At 38.4% G+C, this 22339-nt stretch overlaps 1 protein-coding gene across 2 annotated transcripts in view; it reads left to right on the forward strand.

Annotated features, from left to right (window-relative positions):
- Positions 1 to 19796, forward strand: part of SKIL (SKI like proto-oncogene) — a 36265-nt gene extending 16469 nt beyond the window's left edge. For both annotated transcript variants that reach the window (XM_045029667.1, XM_045029666.1), the window contains exons 5-8: positions 4821 to 5059; positions 5300 to 5535; positions 10588 to 10812; positions 17648 to 19796. In XM_045029667.1, coding sequence (XP_044885602.1) covers positions 4821 to 5059; positions 5300 to 5535; positions 10588 to 10812; positions 17648 to 17809 — 862 coding nt within the window. In that variant the 3' untranslated portion in view covers positions 17810 to 19796. The remainder of the gene's footprint in view (positions 1 to 4820; positions 5060 to 5299; positions 5536 to 10587; positions 10813 to 17647) is intronic.
- The last annotated feature ends 2543 nt before the right edge of the window (positions 19797 to 22339 follow it).

Genomic DNA, 22339 nt, shown 5'->3' on the forward strand with positions numbered 1-22339 from the left:
CAGCTCAGGTTACAGCTGTTAGAGCAGTCTATGCAGATCACTTATGACCCAGAGGAGATGCTAACGGCTCAACCTGAGCCAAAGAAATAATCTGCTAGCACTCCTCAAGCAGACACCATACTCTGGCGGTTCGAAAAAAAGAATACATTGAAGAAGGAGCCAATAACATTGGTACTGATAACATCAGTGATGATAACTTCTATACCAACTACCTCGGCACCAACTCTTACAAGTTCAGCATGTGTGCCACTAACACCAAAGGGAGACTCTGAAAGGCAAGGGTGGATGGAGCGCAAGCACTGTGCCAAGCACCAAATCAGACCACCTCACAAAAAGGACTCAAAACCCTACTTCTCCAAATGTAAAGCTTCCAAATTCCTATGGCTCCCAAATTAGACAAGAAAAGCCAGTCAGCTGACGTAGCAAGTGGTAAGAAAGTCCTGGTGCTGGCCTCACCATTGATCTCAGGACAGGTAGCCAAACCTGTCAAGGGTTTGAACTATACGTAAATGGAGGATCTAGAGACATCCACTGCTCTAAACAGCGACCAGTGCAGGCTCTCCTAGCACTTGGATCATGCCACTCTGCAGCCCTACTGTTAGAGGAAGTATACTCCACTGCCAAATCATTCTTGCCGATGTTGAATAGAGATCTCTGTCCCCTACTATTGGAGAGTGGCCCTAGGGAGAGTTCTGGAGGCTACCAGTTCTGGGCCCCACCTCCGGCAAGCCATGAATGGCACTGGGACCACCACCCTTAACCTGGCCAGCACCCTTGTAGCGTGTCACCTTGGCCATTCTGGCCGTACTGGGGACCAGTGTCCGATATGTTCTGGAGCAGACATCTCTCTCATACATTGAGGCAAAGGACATCTTACTTCCCAGTAGCATCATTAGCCAGGCAACTCACTCCAGAACCAGAGGTCTACATCCAGGAGAAGGTGACAACTGAGGGACAGCAACAATCTCACTCTCCACCTAAGGAATCATTTCTGTCATCAGATTTTTGTACCAGTTTCTGTACCAGTAGCAGTAGCACCAGCAGTCAACTTTGAGGCTTTTTGGGACCTTGTGTCCCAGATCACGGAGATCCTGGACATTGAAACCACAGTCATCCAGGGAAAGTCCCACAAACTTTTTCATATACTGAGCTCTATAATTCCATCCAGGATTGCTTACCTTTCAAAGAGAGTATAGCTGAGCTGGCAAAGGGACTTTGGCAAACACTGTCTACTTTTCGTCCCACATCTAAATGAATGTAAAAGAGATACAGGGTGCCCCCACACGGCTTTGAATCTTCCTATGCCCACCCAAACACAGGGCACAAAGGATACACCTAAAGGTAAAGACCATAAGAAACTGGAATGCTCTGGGTTCAAAGTATACTCTTTTGCCTCACTGCAGTTCCAGGTTGTGAACTACCAGACCCTGTTTGCAAAATAACTTCCTCACCTGGGAAAGGGTCACTCCCTTCCTAAGATCCCCAGGAGAATAGGGAAGAACTAAAAAAAATCAGTAAAGGGTCAAATGGTTGCTGGAATGGCATTGCAAGTGGCCATGGACACAGCTGATATCAGCATGGGGTGGGAGATCGATGGTCATGGCCATCATGATGAGGTGGTCCTCATGGCTTTTAGCATCCGGTATACCAAAAGAGGTGTAAACTACCATAGGGAACATGCCCTTTAAAGGGTTGGAGCTCTTATAGCCACAGAACAAAGTGCTCCCTTTATCTGCGGTCATTAGGGATTTACACCTTGGCACCCTCCTGAAAAACATAAATACCAGCCCCAGAAGTAGAGGACGCTGTCCTGTTCTCAAGCTTGACAACCTGAATGCCTGCCAAGAGATACCTACCTACTCCAAGAGATGCCCATTGTCAACCTCTTTAGTCACGCATCTGGCAGTTGTAGAGACAGCAGGTTTGATAGGAGTGTTGAGAATGACACTGGAGCCAATCCAGAGCTTACTACCTTTGGGAACCCCTTGCGACTGGGTGTGGGATGCTATAACAGCCAACAAATGGGTGCTAGATATCATCTAGGCTACCACATCCATTTCTATTCCTTGTCTGCACCCACCTTTCTTCCCCATCCCTCTGCAGGGACCCTTCGTGCGAGAAACTGGTACAAAAATAAGTGTCTTCACTGTTTGTCTAGGAACCACAAAGCTAAGTTTCCTGTAACTGTGCAGCTGCACAGCAGGCTATAAAGGGCTGTGCAGGTGAGGAGAGGTGCCCCTCCCCTGGCCCAGCCTAGGCCCATCGGAACTGCTGTGGCTGGGGAGAGGAGCCCCTCCCCCAGCCCAGTCCAGGCTCTCTGGAACTGCCACAGCCAGGGAGAGGAGCCCCTTCCCTGGCCCAGCCCAGGCCCCGGAGTTGCTGGGGAGAGGAGCCCCTCCCCTGGCCTGGCCCGGCCCAGCCCAGACCCGCCGGAGCTGCCAGAGGGTGGAGCCCCTCACCCGGCCCAGCCCAGGCCCGTCGGAACTGCCAGGGTGAGGAGCCCCTCACCTGGCCCAGCCCAGGCCCGTCGGAACTGCCGTGGCTGGGGAGAAGAGCCCGCACTCCAATCCCCTCATCCCCGGCCCTATCCCAGAGTCCACACCCCCAGCCAGAGCCCTGAGCCCCCTCCCAACCCCCGAACTCCTTGGCCCCACCCCCACCATGCATAACCTCCATATTGGTGCACATAATAAAATTCATTCCGCACATGGACATAAAAAATTAGAGGGAACACTGCCACAGAGGTACCACTTCTAGGATATAGGAGGAGGTTTCTACTCCCAATATTTCCATATCCCAAAGAAGAAAAGGGGTTGGTCTTTGTTCAGGATCCAGAGATCTAGGATGAACAAATACGTACACGGCCTCATATGCAAGATGGTGACACTTACCTCCATCGTTCCATCTCTTCAGGCGCTTTATTGGTTCATTGCTTTTGATTTACAGGACAGGTACTTTCACATAGCCATCAACCTAGCCCACAGAAACTACTTGAGGTTCACAGTAGGGCCAGATCTCTACTAATACAAACTACTGCCATTCAGACAGTGGTAGTGGCGCACCAAGAAGACAGGGCATCCAAGTCTATCCTTATCTGGACTATTGGCTGATCAGAGACAGGTCCCAGCAGGAGATGACGATAAACCTCAAATATGCACTCTCTGTTTGCTCAGATGAGCCTCCTAGTGAACTATTGAAAAATCATCTCATATTCTATCACATGATAGAGTTCATGGAAATTATGGTCAATTACAGGTAAGAGAGAGTGCATCTTCTCAAGGACAAATTCCTGTCATTGCAATTACTACTACTCAAGGTAAAAATGAAGCTTGGCTACAATGATACTGGCCTGCCATGGAGGTTGGGCCATATGTCAACATGCACATACATGACGCTGCTTGTCAGACTTCTTCTGTGGTTTCTATAACTCTGGCTTTTGTCAGTCTACTTTCTGGTGATATGCTGGATGGACAGGAAGATGTTGCCACCTCATATTGTTGCAGAACTAGGATGGTTGCTAGAACTCAATAGAGGCTAGGAACCCCTCCCACACTCCAAACCCCTCAGCCCCACCCTTGCCACACATCATCTCCATATTGGTGCACATAACAAAATTCATTCCGCACATGGATGTAAAAAATTAGAGGGAACATTGCACAAGACCTAATAGTTAAGATTGGTGGGAAGAAGTTTTCTTCTGAACTGAAAATGTAATGCTCATTTAATTATGATTCTTCGAAACTGTATGACTATAATGCTTTCCTTCTGTCTTTTTGCTGTCATCTAAGATGTGAATTCTTTCTGTGAAAAAATATATTTGCTGTGTGACTGATGTATTGATGATTAAATATACATTTATTTTTGGTACTGAATGAAGTAAGTTGGGAGATTCCAGCAGTGCATTGTACATAAATCTGGCTCTCAAAAATAATTTTCAGAGAAGAAATGACCCTTTTAACATCCCACTTAGTTAAGGAATATGATTAATCTCAGAGTGCAACTGCTGATTTCACCTTGGTAATCTTCTCTAACAACTTATTACAGTGACATACTGTTAATGAAAGAGTTGTAAGAGTTCTAAGGTGTCTTGTAACAATCTAGAGACTCTGAACTCAGTTTTTAAAAGAAGAATCTTTAATGGGATTTCCATATCCAACATTTGAATCCTCAGATTAATACTTGAGAAACTAAAATGGTCATTTAACATGCATAAGTGCCTTTATATTTTTAATTTTATTTTTTGCATCCAAATGAGGAATTTGTATGTCATGTTAAAGCAATCAGTTGAAAATTGGATTCCTCCCCTTGATTTGGTTCTGAAGAGCCTAGATTATGTAATCACTGTATAAAGATTCAGTAGATAGCTATGCTTTCTATTATACAAGAACAATTTAAAAAGGGAACATAAGAACAGCCATACTAAGTCAGACCAAGGGTCCATCTAGCTCAGTATCCCATCTTCCGACAGTGGCCAATGCCAGGTGCCCCAGAGGGACTGAACAGAACAAGTGATCTTTTCCTTGTCGCCCATTCCCAGCTTCTGGCAAACAGAGGCTAGGGACACCATCCCTGCCCATCCTGGCTAATAGCCATTGGTGGACCTATCCTCCATGAATTTATCTAGTTATTTTTTGAACCCAGTTTATAGTCTTGGCCTTGACAACATCCTCTGACATTCATTTATTTTTTCCTTTGCAATTTTTTTATACTTATAAAACATTTGATATTTGAAATCATCTTAAATATAACTTACTGCTGCTTTAATTCACTTTTGTTAAATCTTAGTTTCTCTTGTTAATTTTGCTATTCTACTCTTTCAGCTATTACCTTTACATGTGTGATAAAGTGGTTGCTCCAAATGTATCCCTTACACTGCAATGTAAAGAAGCTACAAAAACAGCAGTCAAGATTTCAGAAGTAATTAAATCTTTACCTGGACAGTCACAGAAACAAGTCAATAGTGTTAAACACAAAAAAGCTGCCTCATATCCAGAGCTCTCTCTTGAAGAGCAGGAAAAAATCGACTTAAAAACTAGCACAGAACTGCATAAAAGTGTGGGTGAGTAGATAATGAAATTTGAAACTTGCTTTTATGTTCTTTCAGTTTTTATACCCAATAATATTTATTTTAGTAAAGATCAAAGGTAAGCCAATTTTGTAATTTTCATATATTACTTCATTCTTTTTCTACATTCTTATGCATTTTACATAATCTTATAGGTTGCTTTGTATTTTTGCAATCTGGAATTTCAACAAACAAATTTCCACAAGTGTTTTGCTACCTTTTTGTCTTTTAAAGATCCACCTATGTCAACTAATTCTACAAGACGAGGGAAATCTGAACATGCCACTTCCAAAGCCAATGCAGAATCTAACAAGGTTGAAATAGGCAATGGTGCCTCATCCCCAACTACTATCAAGGACATCAGTTGTGAAGATGACAAGGGAAGAATCATGGAGGAAGTAATGAAAACCTACCTTAAACAGCAAGAAAAACTGAATACTATTTTGCAAAAGAAGCAGCAGCTTCAAATGGTATGGTACCAACCTTTGATTTTATTACCAGAAAACTGTTGTTCCTGTTAGCTTCTTGGTCCTAGAATCAGTACTACTATTAAAAATAAAGCAGAAGTGATATTTCATATTAGGAACCTGACATTCACTATATTGTCTTTCTAATGTAAGTTATGTTAACATTTTCAGTATAAACTATAAAACCATTTTTAATGGATTTTACCGATTTTCAGATCTTGGTACATGTGTATTGCCAAGATCACTGCTTGGGAGAAAAAAAATCCATGTGCTTCACTTTCTAATTAATTTTTGGTGCTTAGATATTTCTTTCAATGTGCGTTACATATTTTAATAGAATTCTTTAAGTATAATTGTAAAAATCCATTTTTTAACCAAAATAATCCATAGGTCCTATATGGTGTTAATTTGTAGGTTTGGAGGCTAATATAGTATAGTATATGACCTTAATAACTGAAGTATAGCTTAATAGCTGACTGTATTCAAACCCTGTTTTTTCTATCACATGCCAGGTAGTTTAAGATCTTGCTGCTGTTTGAACCATTACCGGAATAGAAACTTCCTTCCTTTGTCTAATACTGTTTCACTAGCAGTTGACATCATTTACTCTACATTTAACTATTTCAAATGAGCAGCAAGTTGCTAGCTACTGGAACAATAATTATTTGACTCAGTTTTAAATAAAATTTAAGATCACCTCTCACATACTGTCAGATCATGTCTTAGGCTTTTAACCTATTCAGTAAAATTAACAAAAGGGAAGAATTCTTAATGAATAAAACTATACTTTGAGTTTATATCTGTGGTAGAAAAATTGAGGAGGTTTGTTCACTAGAAAAATCTCAACCTTCTACTAGCTATCATTGGCATTTAGGATTGACAGATAACAAAAGCTTTGCCTTTTATCTTTGCGTGTGGTACAATATGGTACACTTACTTTTGAAATAATGTAGCAATGCTGCATTCATTGATAGCTAAGATTTAATTCAGCAATAATAAAATGTCATTTCCAGAGAAGTGTAATATATTTTTAAAACACAGTTCAGGTACTGTACTTAAATTTATTTTTTACAGGATATTTCTGTTGTTAACTAGAATTAAACAGCATTGGCATTACAAAAATAGTTACCTAATATTCCTGCTAAAGTTGTATTCACACAATTTTTATGCATGCACACTACATTTGTATACCAAATTTTACTCTAGGCCTTATGTACGTGAAAATATAATTTAATAGTAAATGAGGCTGAAATTCAGCCCACTGCAGAGGTTAAGGGCTTGCATGGTGCCCAAGGCTTTGTGTAGGCCCTCTGCAGTGGGGTGAATTTCATGCTTATTTAGTTTAGTATGAAATAAAGTTTTGTTTGTTTATACCTGAAATTTGCATCTACATATGCACAAGGACCTTTGCTCTACTTGAGTCCCTCTTAAACCCTGCAATAAAGTTTAGCACCGTCAATGGTATATAGGTCCTGTTGACACTGTGGTAATCTTTACTCTGAATGAATAAATATTAGCACTGATCCTGCAACTGGTTCAGTGTGGGCAGATCCTTGTTCCTACACAGAGTAAATTGCAAGATCTGGGCTTAAGTAACTTCACTGTGTTAACTCTCTAGTTCAGTTAGCAGATAAATACATACTCCACAGCCATCTTCACAGAATGACAGATTAAGACCACAAAGGACCTTTATGATCACTTAGTCTGACAAAACATTGAACTTCACCCAGTAATTCCTGCCTTAAAGCCAATGATTTATGACTGAACTAGACCATATCTTTTAAGAAAACATCAAATCTTGATTTAAAGACTTAATGTAACGGAGAAAGCACACATTTGATAAGATGTTCCAATGGTTAAGTACTTTCATTGGTTTTTCCTTAAAAGTGCATTATTTCCAGTTTGAACTTTTCTAGCTTGAACTTCTGGACTTTGGAACTTGTTAGGCCTTTGCCTACTAGATTACAGAGCCCACTAGTACCAGGAGTCTTCTCCCTTTGTGTAGGAACTTACAGACTGTGATCAAGTAGCCTCTTAACCCTTACTTCAGTAAAATAGATTGAGCTCTTTAAGAGATCGAGTCTCCCTGTGTAAAGCATGTCCGCCAAACCTTAAATTACTCTTGTAGCAATTCTCTGAACTTTTTTCAATTTTCAACGTCATCTCGAGGTGTGAACATCAAAACTGAACACACTGTTCAGCAGTAGTGCCACCCAGGCCATATGAAGAGATAATGACATCTTCTAATTTCTATTTGAGATTCCTCTTTATACAGTCAAAAGGATTTTGTTAGCCTTTTACCAATGCATAACAATCGAAGCTCATGTCAGTTAGTCTACCCTGACCCCCTAAATCCTTTTCAATGTCACTGCTTTCCAGGATACAGTCCCCCCAATCCAGTAAATATGGCCTACATTCTTCCATCCTGGATGTAAGATCTTGCATTTGGCTGTATTAAAACTCAAGTTGTCTGTTGTGCCTAGAATACCAAGTGATCTAGAGCAGTGCTTCTCAAAGTCAGGCCGCTGCTTGTTCAGGGAAAGCCCCTGGTGGTCCGGGCCGGTTTGTTTACCTGCCGTATGCGCAGGTTCAGCCGATCGTGGCTCCCACTGGCCGTTGTTCACTACTCCAGGCCAATAAGGACTGCGGGAAGGGCGGCCAGCACAACCCTCGGCCCGCGCAGCTTTCCTCAGCCCCCATTGGCCTGGGACAGCAAACTGCGGCCAGTGGGAGTTGCGATCGGCTGAACCTGCGGACATGGCAGGTAAACAAACCAGCCCAGACCGCCAGGGGCTTTCCCTGAACAAACAGCGGACTGACTTTGAGAAGCACTGATCTAGAGTGTTCTGTATAAATGATGTCATTATTTCCACTCCACTAATCTTTGTGCCATTTGCAAATTCTATCAGCAGTGATTTTATCTTTCTTCCAGATCCTTAACAAAAATATATACTGAAAAGTATAGTGCTAAGTATTAATCCCTGTAGAACCCTAGTAAAAACATGCCACTCATTGATGATTTCCTACTAACAATTGTGTTTTGACATTTCAGCCAGTTTTAAATCCATTTAATATGTGCTATAGTGATTTTTATAATGCTTGTTTTTTAATTAGAAAGTTTGTTAATTTTAATCTTGATTTTCTTCTTCAGCACCAAGAGTTAAAAAATAAACATTTGTCAAAAACTATTGAATAGTGTTTCAAACCCCAGTAGGGTTCAGTCACTTCTCAGTAGGCAAGTCTCTCTTTTCAGGTGGATTGAGCACGGAATTCAGCAAAGGATTGAGTTGCTCTAGGTCATTGTTCATCTGTTATGATTTTGTTCTAGATTTTTGTGAAATTTATTCCAGGATTATTCATTTGTGGCTAAAAACACTGCAATTGATTGTCCTGGGCCCCTCTTTGGCCTATATACGTTCTGCTCCTTTGTGCTCCAAACCATCAACTTTTCTGTTTAGTTGGTTGTGGTTTGGCTGATCCCACAAGGTTTTTTACCACCAAATGATAGCTTTTGAAATATTGACTCTGATTCCATGCACCACAATATAGTTTTTCACCAGTCCTTCCCTCTAGTGCCACAGTTTGGTAAATGTTTGATTTTTATAATGGGCACCAGCACCAGGTACAAGACTTGTTTCAGAGTTGCAGGGAAATTTTATGGTTCAATGTCTAGGGCACCAGACTTGGAGTCAGGAGGTTTGGGTTCTGTCGTAAGCTCTTTCACTGTCTCACTGTGACCTTGTGCAAGTCAGTTTACTTTTCCATATTTCAGTTTTTATATCTGTAAAATGGAGAAAAATGATGGTTATCTACCTTTGTAAAGTGTGTTGAGATCTGTGGATGAAAGATGCTATGTGTTGGTATTTAAACAAAAATAAACTTTTGTGAAAGTATAAATATTATCTTCCTCTTTGGTTCCATGTAGTACTTAAGTTTTCAGTTAACTACTTCTGCCAGCTTCAAATATGTTTATTTTTACTGTTTAGGCTGCTTACAAAGATTTCCCTTTTATAGTAACTTTCTAACTAAATATTCCAGCTAGGTTTGTCTGTTTTTCCCCTTGCAGCAGAAAAATATCTCTCCCCTTGAAAGTATATTGTCATCACCAGTTTGGCTGTGCTTCTTTGTTAAACTCAAATCAAGGAAAAAATAATTTAAATACAGAAGATTTCTTTCCCTTCTATTTGTGGTAGCAGAGACCTCTGCAGCTCTCCATAGCTAGCCTTAAAACCCTCTCTTCCATAGATACTTATCAGAGAAATTGTACAGGAACTGAATTGAAGAAAAAGCTAAATATAATTATCTTAAGCTCTAACCACAAACTAAAGTCTGTACACTTGAGGCCCCAAAGCAAGATGCCACTTGCATCAGATTGGCCATATCTTCACAGTATGATTCTCTCTCTTTCATGCATGCTTTGCATGCATTTATGTCAGTTGATCGTTGTCTTTGTTTCATGTGTTCTTTGACCAGCAATAAAGTAAATTCCATTTTAACATTGGTATAATTAACTTTAGAATCAACACAACTGAGGTAAAATGGGATAACTCATGCCTCCCAGATCTGCTATTTCAGGCTGCCTGCAGACTCTGGTATATATCACTAGTTTGATTACACCTAGTTCAGAGACTTAGCTTTCATTTAAAAAAAATATTAAAACTAGAGAGGAAAAGATGGCAATATCCAGAAAAAAATACTGACTTGCTAAGCTGCCACAAGCCAGCCCATTTTGATCTCTGCATTTTCATATAAAAGAACAAATGTAATATTATTATTATTTTAATTGGTTTACAAAATGAAATGGCTGCTCACATAGGTTCACTTTTGTGACCTGTGAGTTGGTTTCTGGAAACTCTGGGTGTTTGACAATACCACTTTGTTATATTGCATAATTACTACAGAATTCAACACTCCTATTTACAGAGCAGCAAAGTGGACAATCTGTTTGTTTCTCCTCAGTATTTCCAGATACCCATTTAAATTAATAGAAACACAGATTTTGATTGTAGTGATTTTAGAATCACTCTGTGTATAATCCTCATCGTTTCTTGACAGGAAGTGGAAATGTTAAGTAACTCTAAAGTTATGAAGGAACTAACTGAGGAGCAGCAGAATTTACAGAAGGAACTTGAATCTTTGCAAACTGAGCATGCTCAAAGAATGGAAGAATTTTATGTTGAGCAGAGAGACTTGGAGAAAAAACTGGAACAAGTGATGAGGCAAAAGTGTACCTGTGACTCCAACTTAGAAAAGGACAAAGAAGCTGAATATGCAGCACAGGTAAGGAGAAAAAATATTGTTTGAAATCTTGTGTTTTGTCCAGCACCACCTAGTTAATTATGAAATTGCCAAGTAAAGTGAACTGTACTAGGCTGTTGCCAGCTCAGCTTTTAAACTTTATGATGAAGTGTGTTACCTGTACCACTACCAGCTTTCATCATCTTCTTTGGCCTTTTCCCTCTTGTTCACCTAATGGCAACATAGCTCATGGAGATAGGACACCTCTGTACATGCCTGTTGACCAATGTTGAAGGGGACATAGGGTACAGAAACTCTTTACCTGTCAGTATCTCTCCTTAGAGGTTATGCAGTTCTCTTCTTTTTGGGGATGCCTGCATTAAACCATACCACAGTAATTTAATAAAAACAAGACTTTTTAACAATGAGGAGAAAATGCAGTTAAAACAAAAATGGTTTGCTTAATACATTTAGATTTGCACTTGTAAGCTAAACAAAATAAAATATTCTCATTTTTAGTTGTAGAGAAAAAAAGAATGCTTATATTTCTTGAAAGCAGCCACACTTTGGTTAGACCAGGGGTAGGCAACCTATGGCACGGGTTTCGAAGGTGGCACACGAGCTGATTTTCAGTGGCACTCACACTGCCTGGGTCCTGGCCACTGGTCAAGGGGCTCTGCATTTTAATTTAATTTTAAATGAAGCTTCTTAAACATTTTAAATACCTTATTTACTTTACATACAACAATAGTTTAGTTATATTTTATAGACTTATAGAAAGAGACGTTCTAAAAATGTTAAAATGTATTATTGGCATGCAAAACCTTAAATCAGAGTGAATAAATGAAGACTCGGCACACCACTTCTGAAAGGTTGCCGACCCCTGGGTTAGACTGACAGCTTCCCTTGGTGTCAGAGTCCGCTACAGTATCAGGTGAGGCCACCTCTACTTTTCATAGAAGCATTTGATTAAGAGTCTTCTTGGAGAGGAAGGCCACAGTCTGGTTTCCTCAACCCATGATTGTCTACTGATTCATTACCTCTGGAAGTTCCCCCAGCTTTCCTGTCTCCAATGTTGCTATGTCAAAAGCTGTGGTGACTTTCACCTCTTTAGACTAAGAGTCCTGTGGCACCTTATAGACTAACTGACATTTTGGAGCATGAGCTTTCGTGGGTGAATACCCACTTCGTATTCACCCACGAAAGCTCATGCTCCGAAACGACTATTAGTCTATAAGGTGCCACAGGACTCTTGGCTGCTTTTACAGATCCAGACTAACACGGCTACCCCTCTGATTCTTTAGACTAAATAACTTTTATTCTATATCATTGTTCTTTTCTATAGGAGCTAGCGTCTGTCATCCTGCTAGATACATCAGCAGGTAGCATGGATTCTGACTCTTCTAAATATTTTGTTTATTAATTTTGCTTACCATGAAACTTGAATTATTTCAGGTCTCAGTCCTTCTGTCATAGAGATCTAGTCATCCTAATTATTTAAAAACCAATTCTAAACGGCCAAATCAATAAGCTTTGTGATCAACTCATCAATAAAATTATATTTTCCTTTCTATACTAAAAGTACCACAAGATGAAAAGCAGCTACTGGCTTGTCACAGAGTCCCCGGGCGATGCTCTGGAACTGCTCCCTACGAAGCCAGTCAGGACTCTGGTGAAGTCTCTTCTCTGTGAGCAGACTGTCTTCAGGGCAAGAAGCTCACATGGCTTCACCTTCCTGGGTCTGACCTTGGAGCATTTAGCATCCTCTGCCCCTCCGTGCACTTCCCACAGCAAGTCTGCCCAGGCGGGGTCCTGGGGAAGCCAGAGGGTCCTGCACACACCCCCACTTCGCAGTCAGACGTGACTCTTAGCCAGCCAGTAAAACAGAGGTTTATTAGATGACAGTAACACGGTCTAAAACAGAGCTTGTAGGTACAGAGAACAGGGCCCCTCAGCCAGGTCTATTTTGGGGGGCAGTGAGCCAGACAACCACGTCTGCACTTCACTCCACAGGCCCCAGCCAGCTCCAAACTGATTCACCCTCCAGCCCCTCCTCCTCTGGGCTTTGTCCCTTTCCCGGGCCAGGAGGTCACCTGATTCCTTTGTTCTCCAACACCTTTAGCTATCTCCTTGCAGGGGGTAAGGGCCCGGGCCATTAGTTGCCAGGAGACAATGTGTTGGCCATTTAGGTGCACTGGCCCTTTGCTCTGCAACAATTACACCCCCTTATCCCACCATTTAGCGACTTAAGAAATGCATAGGGGAAACTGAGGCATCCCTACAGTATTCAGAGGAAACATTGAGAACAGTCCCACTTCGTCACATGGCTGAATGAAGAAGTATTTGGTTTAGGATCAGAAATCCTTTCTGTTGAGCTTAATTTCATGACATTCTGCTCAGTAGGATTCCTAACCTCTGCTGTCAGAAATAATCCTTTCTATGTGTAGTCCGATTTACTAAACATCTGGTACAAGCCCCATTACTGCAGACAACAGCATATTCTGTTTTATGAAGATAATTGTGTTCAATATGTTTTTTGTGTAGTGTACATTCTTTGGAGGGCACAAGCAGTAAATTATTCTCCAAAGGGTTTTTTAAAAAGTTAGATTTATGAGGCTAAACACATTTCTTTCATATAAACTTCCAGTTGTTTAGCTGTGTGGTTCAACTGGACAGTATAGCTTATTCAAGCGTTTTTCTCTAATTATTTCTATGTTACTAGCAATTGATTTTGGCAATACCTGTCAGCATCAATCACAGTCACACCTGAGTGAAATATGATTCTTTTGAACAGTAATTTCTTCAGAGGCTGGATGTAGCATTCCAGAGATCCTGAGTTCACTGTTTTTATCATAGAAAGCATCTGCAGGCTCTGCTCTCTACCTCTGAGAGCTTTAAATTGTGAGAAATGACCCTCTGCTGGGAAGCCAAGAAAAAGCGGAATTCAGAGTTAAACTGGATCACTGTTCTTCCTGCTAGACCAGCCTGAGGGTGTAATGGGTGCAAGTCCCTTCTTCCTGGCTCCCTCAGTGAGTGTAGCAAAATAGTCTAGTCTAATCTGCCATTTTACCACACTTGCCACCAGTTCCCTACAAAGTACGGTGGAGCAGTTTAGCCAGTGTCACTAGCCTGCCAATGGATCCTTCTAAATGGCTGGAATCCTGCAAGAGGCTCTCTTCCTGGCTCCTGCACTGCATACATCACAGTGTCATTATGCATATTATTTCATTGCACCTGTTACCTGCTCTCCACAGAAGCACAGTAGTAGAGTCAAGGAGTCCATGCTAACAGCCTGCCACTGTCAAAGGACCATCTAATTGGCCTCGATCATGAAGAAAGAGGTCAGTACTAAAGGGGAAAGTGCCCCAAATGTGGCATGGTTCTAAATTCAAAGCAACTGGGTCTAGCTGTGCCTGGCACACTTCAGAAAAAGTAGAAAATGCTTACGCTTGTGTAAATGCCCAGCTATCTGAATCTCCTACTTTGCTAATCCTGTTCTCCTTTATCCCTCCAAGACATTTGAGTCTGGGTGGGCTACCCACAGCTGTAGAGGTAGATGAGTTCTCCAGATTTCATTAGGCCCTTTTGCTATAGATAAATTATTGGATTATCAATATACATGAGTCAAATAGGGAGCTGGAGTATAACTGTCATCACTGTTTAAGGTACCCCTCTGAGCAACTTGGCTGAGCTCCCACAAAAAAAAATCAAAAAAAAAATCAGCAGGCTTCTCCAGTTCCCACTTCTCTCCTAAAAAGAGTTTTGTGGAAGGAGAGGAATGGAGGGGAGGAAAAATCTAGACTAAGACACCTTGATCGTTCCTCTGGGGGGGGGAAGGAGTTTGAATGTAAGAGACACTCTAACCAAAACCCAAATTAATGTTATATTTATATTACAATTCTCTACTAGATGGCTTCAGTATTTGATTTATTTCTCTCATTTCTCCTCTTTGTTTTTACTGCATTAGGCTTAATGTCACTTAAAAAATGCATCCATATCTGCTGTTCCCACCACCTTCTTAAAAAATGAATGGGGAGACTTAGGGATAAATTAGTTCAGTTCAGAGATCTTTTCAAACCAGTTTAGACTCATTAGGACACAGTGGATATGTTTTCCTTTGTTCTTAAAATGTGAGCTCTTAGAGCCACCATCCGGCCAAAATTATGGTGTAAATGCTTGGTGTATGTTTTGTACAATTTTTATATGTACCTATGGATACTAAAGAGCTGCTTCAGACAGTTCTAGTTTTACAGGCACTTGGCTGTGAGTGCTGTAGTTCTACAGTCTCAGCAGGGCAGTCTTATTTGCTTCAGATATATTCCCTGTACTACTAGAAACAGAAGAAATTTTAAAACATACTACATGTAAAGGTAATTTAATTCCAAGCCTTTAAAAAGCTGATTGGAAAATCATCTGGAAAATCTCTTGGGAACCTATAGGAATCCTCCAAACATCATAATTTGTTTCCAGAGTGTTGGTCTGGTATGTATATAAAACCCCTACATAGGAATTAGACATACTCCAGTGGCTGAAATGGATAATGAAACATTCACCCTTTTAATGGTCCTTGAACCAGTGGGGCAAACTTGTACATTTTTTTCTCCTTCTGAGTTGGTTCCACCTCTGAGAGACATACTATAGAAATTATATTAAAAAGTGGTACTTCATGGAAATTCAAGTGGTTTCTCCTCTTTTTGACTTTTTTGTCTTGTATATTAGCTGAGTTGCTTTTATATATAAATCTTTCCTTATCCAAGATCTTTAAGACATGCTGAACTGAATTTTCAGAAGTGACTGATGATTTTGGGTGCCTAACTTGCAATATCTTAAAGGAGCCTGATTTTCAGAGGATGGGTGTTTAGCATTTTCTGATAATCAGGCTTCTTAAGGTATCTCAGGTTAGGTATCCATAAGTTAGAGCCCTGTATAAATCACATTTTTTTAAAATAGTGAATTCACAGCAGTGTGAATGGCAAAGTATTGAATTTCCCAGAGTTTGCATTAAATGAGTTTTACAAATACATTTAGTCAGTTTTAAGGATAGAATTAATTTTACAAGTGAGTTTAATCAATTGATTCTGTCCCTGAAATTGACTAAATTTAGTTGTGAAACTCATCCTTGAAATTGACTAATATTCACAATTGGGGGGAATTTTTACAATTTCTGTGCTCTGTGAAATCATGATTTATGCAGGGCCCTACCTATAATCAGTAGTCATTTTTGATAATTTAGGCCATTAGCCACAATCCCTTTACTGATGTTGGTGCATCATTAGTCTCTCAAAACAATATTTCTTCATCTTCTTCCACATCACCCATTGTACATGGAACACTATTCCTTAGCAGATGGGGAAAAAAGGCCTTCAAAGATCACCAATTACTAACTCTTTGGAAAACTGAAAACAATGCAAAAATGTCATGTTTTTGTCAAAATGTTCCAACCAGCTCTAACAGATCATCTCCTCAAGCTATCAGATCAACAAAATTTTCATCAGTGTCATTGCCAGAAATGAACAAAGAATTCTATGAGAGAACTTGTAGCTTGGCATTATCATATAATTTGCATAACTGGTCATCAGGTTCTTCAGTTTAACTTCAACATTAAGTAATAAAATATATTGAACATATTGAATTGATTGCTAAGGAGAGAAGTGTGTGTATGCTCATGGCGACCAGGTTAACTTTGGGTATGAGTTTCCAGCATGATCGACATGTGACATTGAAATTATAGTATATAATCCCAAGAGTATAGTGTATACACTAATCAGTTTGCCAAGAATGATTTGGTATGGGGGTCATTGTCTTTGCAACAATAGGTAACTTCATGTAGCAAATTAATTTAAATTATCGCTCTAGTGAGTTTGAACTATAACTCTGAATTTCTTGGCTTTGGAGTATTTTACAATATATTTTTCACTTAGCATGGCTTTCTTAGTGAAGTAAGCACATTGATTTTATATTATTCAAACTATTTGTGCTATATGTATGCTCATGTTTTAACTTATACATATATATGTAGGTTTCAGAGTGGTAGCCAGGTTAGTCTGTATCAGCAAAAAGAACGAGGAGTACTTGTGGCACCTTAGAGACTAGCAAATTTATTAATTTAAATAGTCTTCTTCTCTTTAGTTTGCAGAGTTCTCTTTGGTTTGAACTAAAGGTAATCATACCTGACCATCCCATCATGTCTTATTCTGGTGACATCCTTAGTTATAGAGGCACATTAATGCCTACGGAATAAAGTAGCGTTTTGTCAGGCAAGGCAAATAAACGGAGAGAACAAAAACTATGGAATATGAAAAGCATCTGGTATTGACCACTGGCAGGGACTTAATATCTGATTACATGTACTAATGATATGATGTGTTATGGCAGTTTATATACTAATATGAAAACATATATAAGTACACCGGACCTTCACTAGAACATGCATCTATATAGCGCGAATTCGCATATAACACGGTCGTGGCCATGGATCCCAAATTTAATTACTTTAATTGCAATTCATTTTAACGTGGTCCCCACGTTAACGCGGTACCGCACATGGATTCATAATCCTGCGTTCTAGCAAAGGTCTGGTGTATACACAATGTGGGGATCTACTTGTATTGTACCACGGTGGGTATGCATGTATAGTATTACATTGTTGCCATTAAATAGCGTACCAGTACATTGCAACTTTTTGAAAAAGATTCTTTATTTTAAAAAAGGCTGTGTGAACTAACCTGAGACACATTGTTCATCTGAAATATTTTTATCTGATACTTACAACATTAATCAGCTGGCTCATTAAATGAATACTTGGCTTTTACAAATATATATGTTAAAATTAGAAAAAGAAAAATTGCTCTCTCCTTTTTTTTAATTATTTGTGCAGTTGGCAGAACTAAGACAGAGACTGGATCATGCAGAGACAGATAGACAAGAGCTCCAAGATGAACTGAGACAAGAACGAGAAGCAAGAGAAAAGTTAGAGATGATGATTAAGGAACTGAAGCTTCAGATTTTGAAATCTTCAAAGAATGGAAAAGGAAAATAGAAGTTGGTAGAGGGAATCTCGGTTGTTTCCTTCAAGCTGGGTTGTTTGTAGTTTAATTGTGCACAGTTTACCTGTATGATAAGACCAAGTATTTGTAGTTCCCAAAACAAAAACCAAGGTGATGATATATATCTTGATATACATTTTTAGATTTTCTTAACTAATGAAAATCTGCATTTATTTGTACTGGTGTTTTTTCTCAGACAGCTATTAACAATATGAAACCTTTTGTTTTAGAACAATTTCTGCCTATATTTCTAATGCAGGCTTGAGGACTCTGCACCTTTTTAAAGCAGCATTGTGTGTTTAAAATATACTGTGGTCATTTTTATTTTGCTACCTATTGCATATCCAGTTATAGAAATATATATTTTTTAATTTTGATCTTTTCAAAACCTAAAATAGAAAAACAGAATTTAGGTTGCAGTGAAAAATTCAGTGACAATAAGGGCAGCTTTTCATTTGTAAATTAATGCTGCATGTTGGCACGCTGATAAAAGAAGATTGACCATCAGAAATTTAATAGCCAGAGTTTTTTTCCATAATTTCATCTGTATGAATTTTCAAACTGTTATTTTTAATAGTTGCTATTAAATGTCTATTATCAAAATGGAAGAATTTCAAAATCTAAGTTGTGGTATTCTGTGGGCATTTTGGAGGATGATAACATTATTATGCATTTCAGTGTGAAAAGGAACAACTGAAACGGAATCCTGTGCATTTTAAAGTATAAAAATCTCCTTCCCTCTGCTCCCCTCCCATCTCCCCCCTTTCCTTGCTCTCTCCCCCCCCTCCGCCCCCAGCCTTTTCAGGTAACAGCTGTTGAAGAAAGTCTTTAAAAAAAAAAATTGGGGGCTATATTGTAGAAACCCTGAACATTTGGATTATTAACATTGTTTTGAAAATATTAATGCTCTGGAGAATAACAGTTGTTATCATTCATATGTGTTAGTTACTTTGATATCCAAAAGTCTCTCTTCTCTACAGATTTATTTTAGTATGTAGAAACAGGCCTTATTGACATTTAGGTAATTAGTAAAAAGTTAAAGAAAAAAAGTGAGCTATGACGCTTCAAAAGTAATTTTGATACTTTGTATGGTTAAATAACATTGGAAATATTACCATAATCTGCAAAAGTACTGCATGTTCAACCCATAATATTTAAAAATGGATAGAAGTACAGAATCCCTATATTGGTGTACCCGACATTAATGTTGAAAAATCCTGGTCACAAAGGGTTAGATTTAGAATGCCTTATTATTAGAATCCTGACATATTAAAAGCATTATTACAAAATTGGGTGAAAAAATACAGTCTTTTACTTCTTTCCAAAAAGTTTGAAGGATCTCTAATGACAGACTTTAGTTGTTGATTAGAAATATTTTTAGTAGTTTCATGTTCCATGTTCCTTACTCTGAATCCACTGTTAACTAAAATTGTTTTGCTATGGTGTTTGTGTCTTTGTTGTTCTCTCCAGGGTTAAACTAGTGTTAGATAAAACCATGAATAAAAATGTCTGCTTCCATTTTTGTTCTGAGTGAGCTAAAATTAAAAACTTTGCCTGCATTTTAATTTTTTCACAATCTATTTCAATGAAATAGGAAATATTGTACAAAGAAAGATTAAGTTGGCATATGTGCCATATACTGCTTGTTCAAGTTGGGAGAGGTAAAATTAAGAATATGTGTTGGACACCCTTTTAGAATTTTAATAAATTCTTAATGTCCCATCTACACTGAGGATTAAAGCAGGTTAAATGAAGCAGTTTGAAACATTGTGTCCCTTGCCATTATGGATTACAGAGCACAAATTTTTCTCTCTGGCATCTTTGGATCATTCTTTTAAAAATGGGCAAACCTATCTAAACTGGGCAAGTCAAACTATTTAAAGGGGGCTGCGGGGTGGGGACAGAAATTCCTGTTTGCTCCTTATATGCTTTTGTATTCAACGTCACGTCTGTTTGCTTTAAAGACCAAAAAAAAACCAAGTCTTACTACTGTATACATAGTCAATACAGCTATGGGAGAGTGAGCTGTGTTCTAGTCTAGTTTACATACCAAAAAAACTGTTGACCACATTCCAACTGCAAAATCCTTATTATTGGATGTTGGCGCCTGAAAGAACACAGCTTGGCTCTCAGGCCTCAGGCTGTGAGTGCTAGTTGACAGCTGGGAAAATACCCCATCTTCTCGTAAACTGAAAATGTTTGATCTGAATGTCATTGAGGTAGTAAAGAATCCCATTATACCATTTTTACTTACTTTTCAGAGCGTATCTTGCACTACAAACGATGTTGGCTCACGTAGTTTAATCACCAGTGTAGATAGGGCCTAAAGGGGTTGTTTAATAGTCTTGAACTAGCTGATTTACCACAGTATTTCATGTATTAGTAGTTGAATGTGTAGAGTCCTCACTGGATAATTACAGTAGTAGTAATATATTCAGTTTTCACTTTTAGACTCTGTCTACGCTAGGTGATTTCTGCAAAATTTCCCATTATTGTTGCCACTGGTTCAACTTACCAGTGGTAACAACAGTGGGAGTCCAGTGCTACTGTAGGCAGGGCTCCATGGATGTCCCAGCATTGTAAGCACGTGCTATCTAACTCTTTTCAAAACCTGTCTATATGACACAGTGTTTAAAATGCTAGTGGCTACAGTCTGTACTAGTATTCTCATTACTGTAACCAGAGGTGGAGCTGTGGTAAGTTTTAGCAAAACAATTCCAATTGCAGATAAGGCCTCTTAATTATAAAATAATTGTCTCAAAAAGCCACTTAAAATTGATTAAAATCTTTTAAAAGGTAACTTTGTAAATATACCATTTAATTCTAAATTTACAATATTTTTAAATTACTGTAATCCTCCTACATTGAGTAAAGAAATAATCATTTACATAACATAATTTCCACATGTGTAAACTTAATTTTATACGGATTTGAAGTAATAAAATATATACAAATGTGCCATAGGTTTTGTGTCCATAGTCATTGAAAGATAGTTTCCTAGTACATTGTAAATACTGTATAAGTTCTAGAATAAATAGTTTTATGTTGAGCTGTTTTACTGACTTAGAGTAATTATGATGAATTGCTTATTTGACAATGTATACAGAGACTTAGAATGCCCATTTAGAGAGACTGGTGGCAAAAATTAATCTGTTAATATGAACTTAATCTCTTAGTCTTATGATCTAATTTTATATATTAATAGTGAAGTTTGTTTTGATTCTAGTTTCTGTGTGTTGGTCTTTTTACACAGGAAGTTTGTTTCCCAGATTTTCCTAATATTAACTTTTTTAGAAAAAAACTAAAATATTCTTAATTTTAAAAGCTTCATTAATGAACCCCTAGAAGCAAAGTTGCCTAGAGCACTTTTGGAAGAAAATAATTAATATTCAACACAAATACCTAGTTTATTAATATACATTTTAATTTAAAGGAAAACTTTCATATACTAGGTGGACTCGACTCTGCAAGAAAAATGTAATGACTTTAGAAGAGTAGTAAATCTTTTGTAATTTTGGAAGCTGTAAAATCACCCAGATTCAAAAATGCAACCATTTAACACTAGATAAATAGAGGTTAGCAAAATCTTGAAGTTAATTCAAAGAAACTTTGCTTTACTTTTTGTTATCCTTTAGTTACCCTTTAACTTTAGTATCTGGCTAAATATAGTGGTTATGTTTTACATTCTTGAAGTAATTTTATTCTATATTTAATATATTAATAGCTTAGGTGTAAAATTATTTGTATATAGTAAAGGTAAAATGCAGTTAGCAAAGTAGGCAAAGTTAGAGGGTGTATAAAGCTACTGGTATGTTGGCCTGTCAGGCACTGCTCAGGCCCACCTTTTAGAAGTCATGAACAACTTTTTATTCATACATTCTTGGCTTTAGTTTGAAAAAAGCATTAAATTAAATTTGAAAAAATAAATTTTCAATTAACGATAATGATGGGATATGAAATTTTAGAAACATTTTTGTAGGATTAGTTGTGAAGTTGGCCTTGAAATACTTTTCATAGTCAGCTTCCTAAAATTTACTTCTTGTTAGTAGGGTATATATTTTGACTAGTCAGTAAAAATATTGACTTTGTATTTTTTCCCCTGCACTTAATCCATGTAATTAATCCACATGACAGAACTTTTTATAGTAAGGTAAAGTTAACAAAATACTTTAACACACCTATCTGTAATTCTGGGCTTGCAATGGCTAAGTAATTTTATCTAAGCTATCAACAATAAAATATTTTAGTACAAAAAGCTGCAGATTTCGGTAATGTTACATTTGTTGCATTTTTAGTATGAGAGGCAGTCATACATTTTCCTTACTGGAATGTTGGTTCTAGTATTTTATGTTTGTTACATTTCTCCTTTAGTTCAAAAGGACAGTCAGTTTTCTGCCTAGTAGTCACTTTTGTGAAAGTAAAGGTCACCAACTTACCAACTGCATGGTACATTTCATATGTCTCCATTATTATTAAGGATAGAAATTTTGTTTTCTGTTACTATTTCAGTTGGGAAAACTCTT

Source organism: Mauremys mutica, chromosome 9, assembly GCF_020497125.1.
Source record: "Mauremys mutica isolate MM-2020 ecotype Southern chromosome 9, ASM2049712v1, whole genome shotgun sequence".
NCBI lineage: Eukaryota > Metazoa > Chordata > Testudines > Geoemydidae > Mauremys > Mauremys mutica.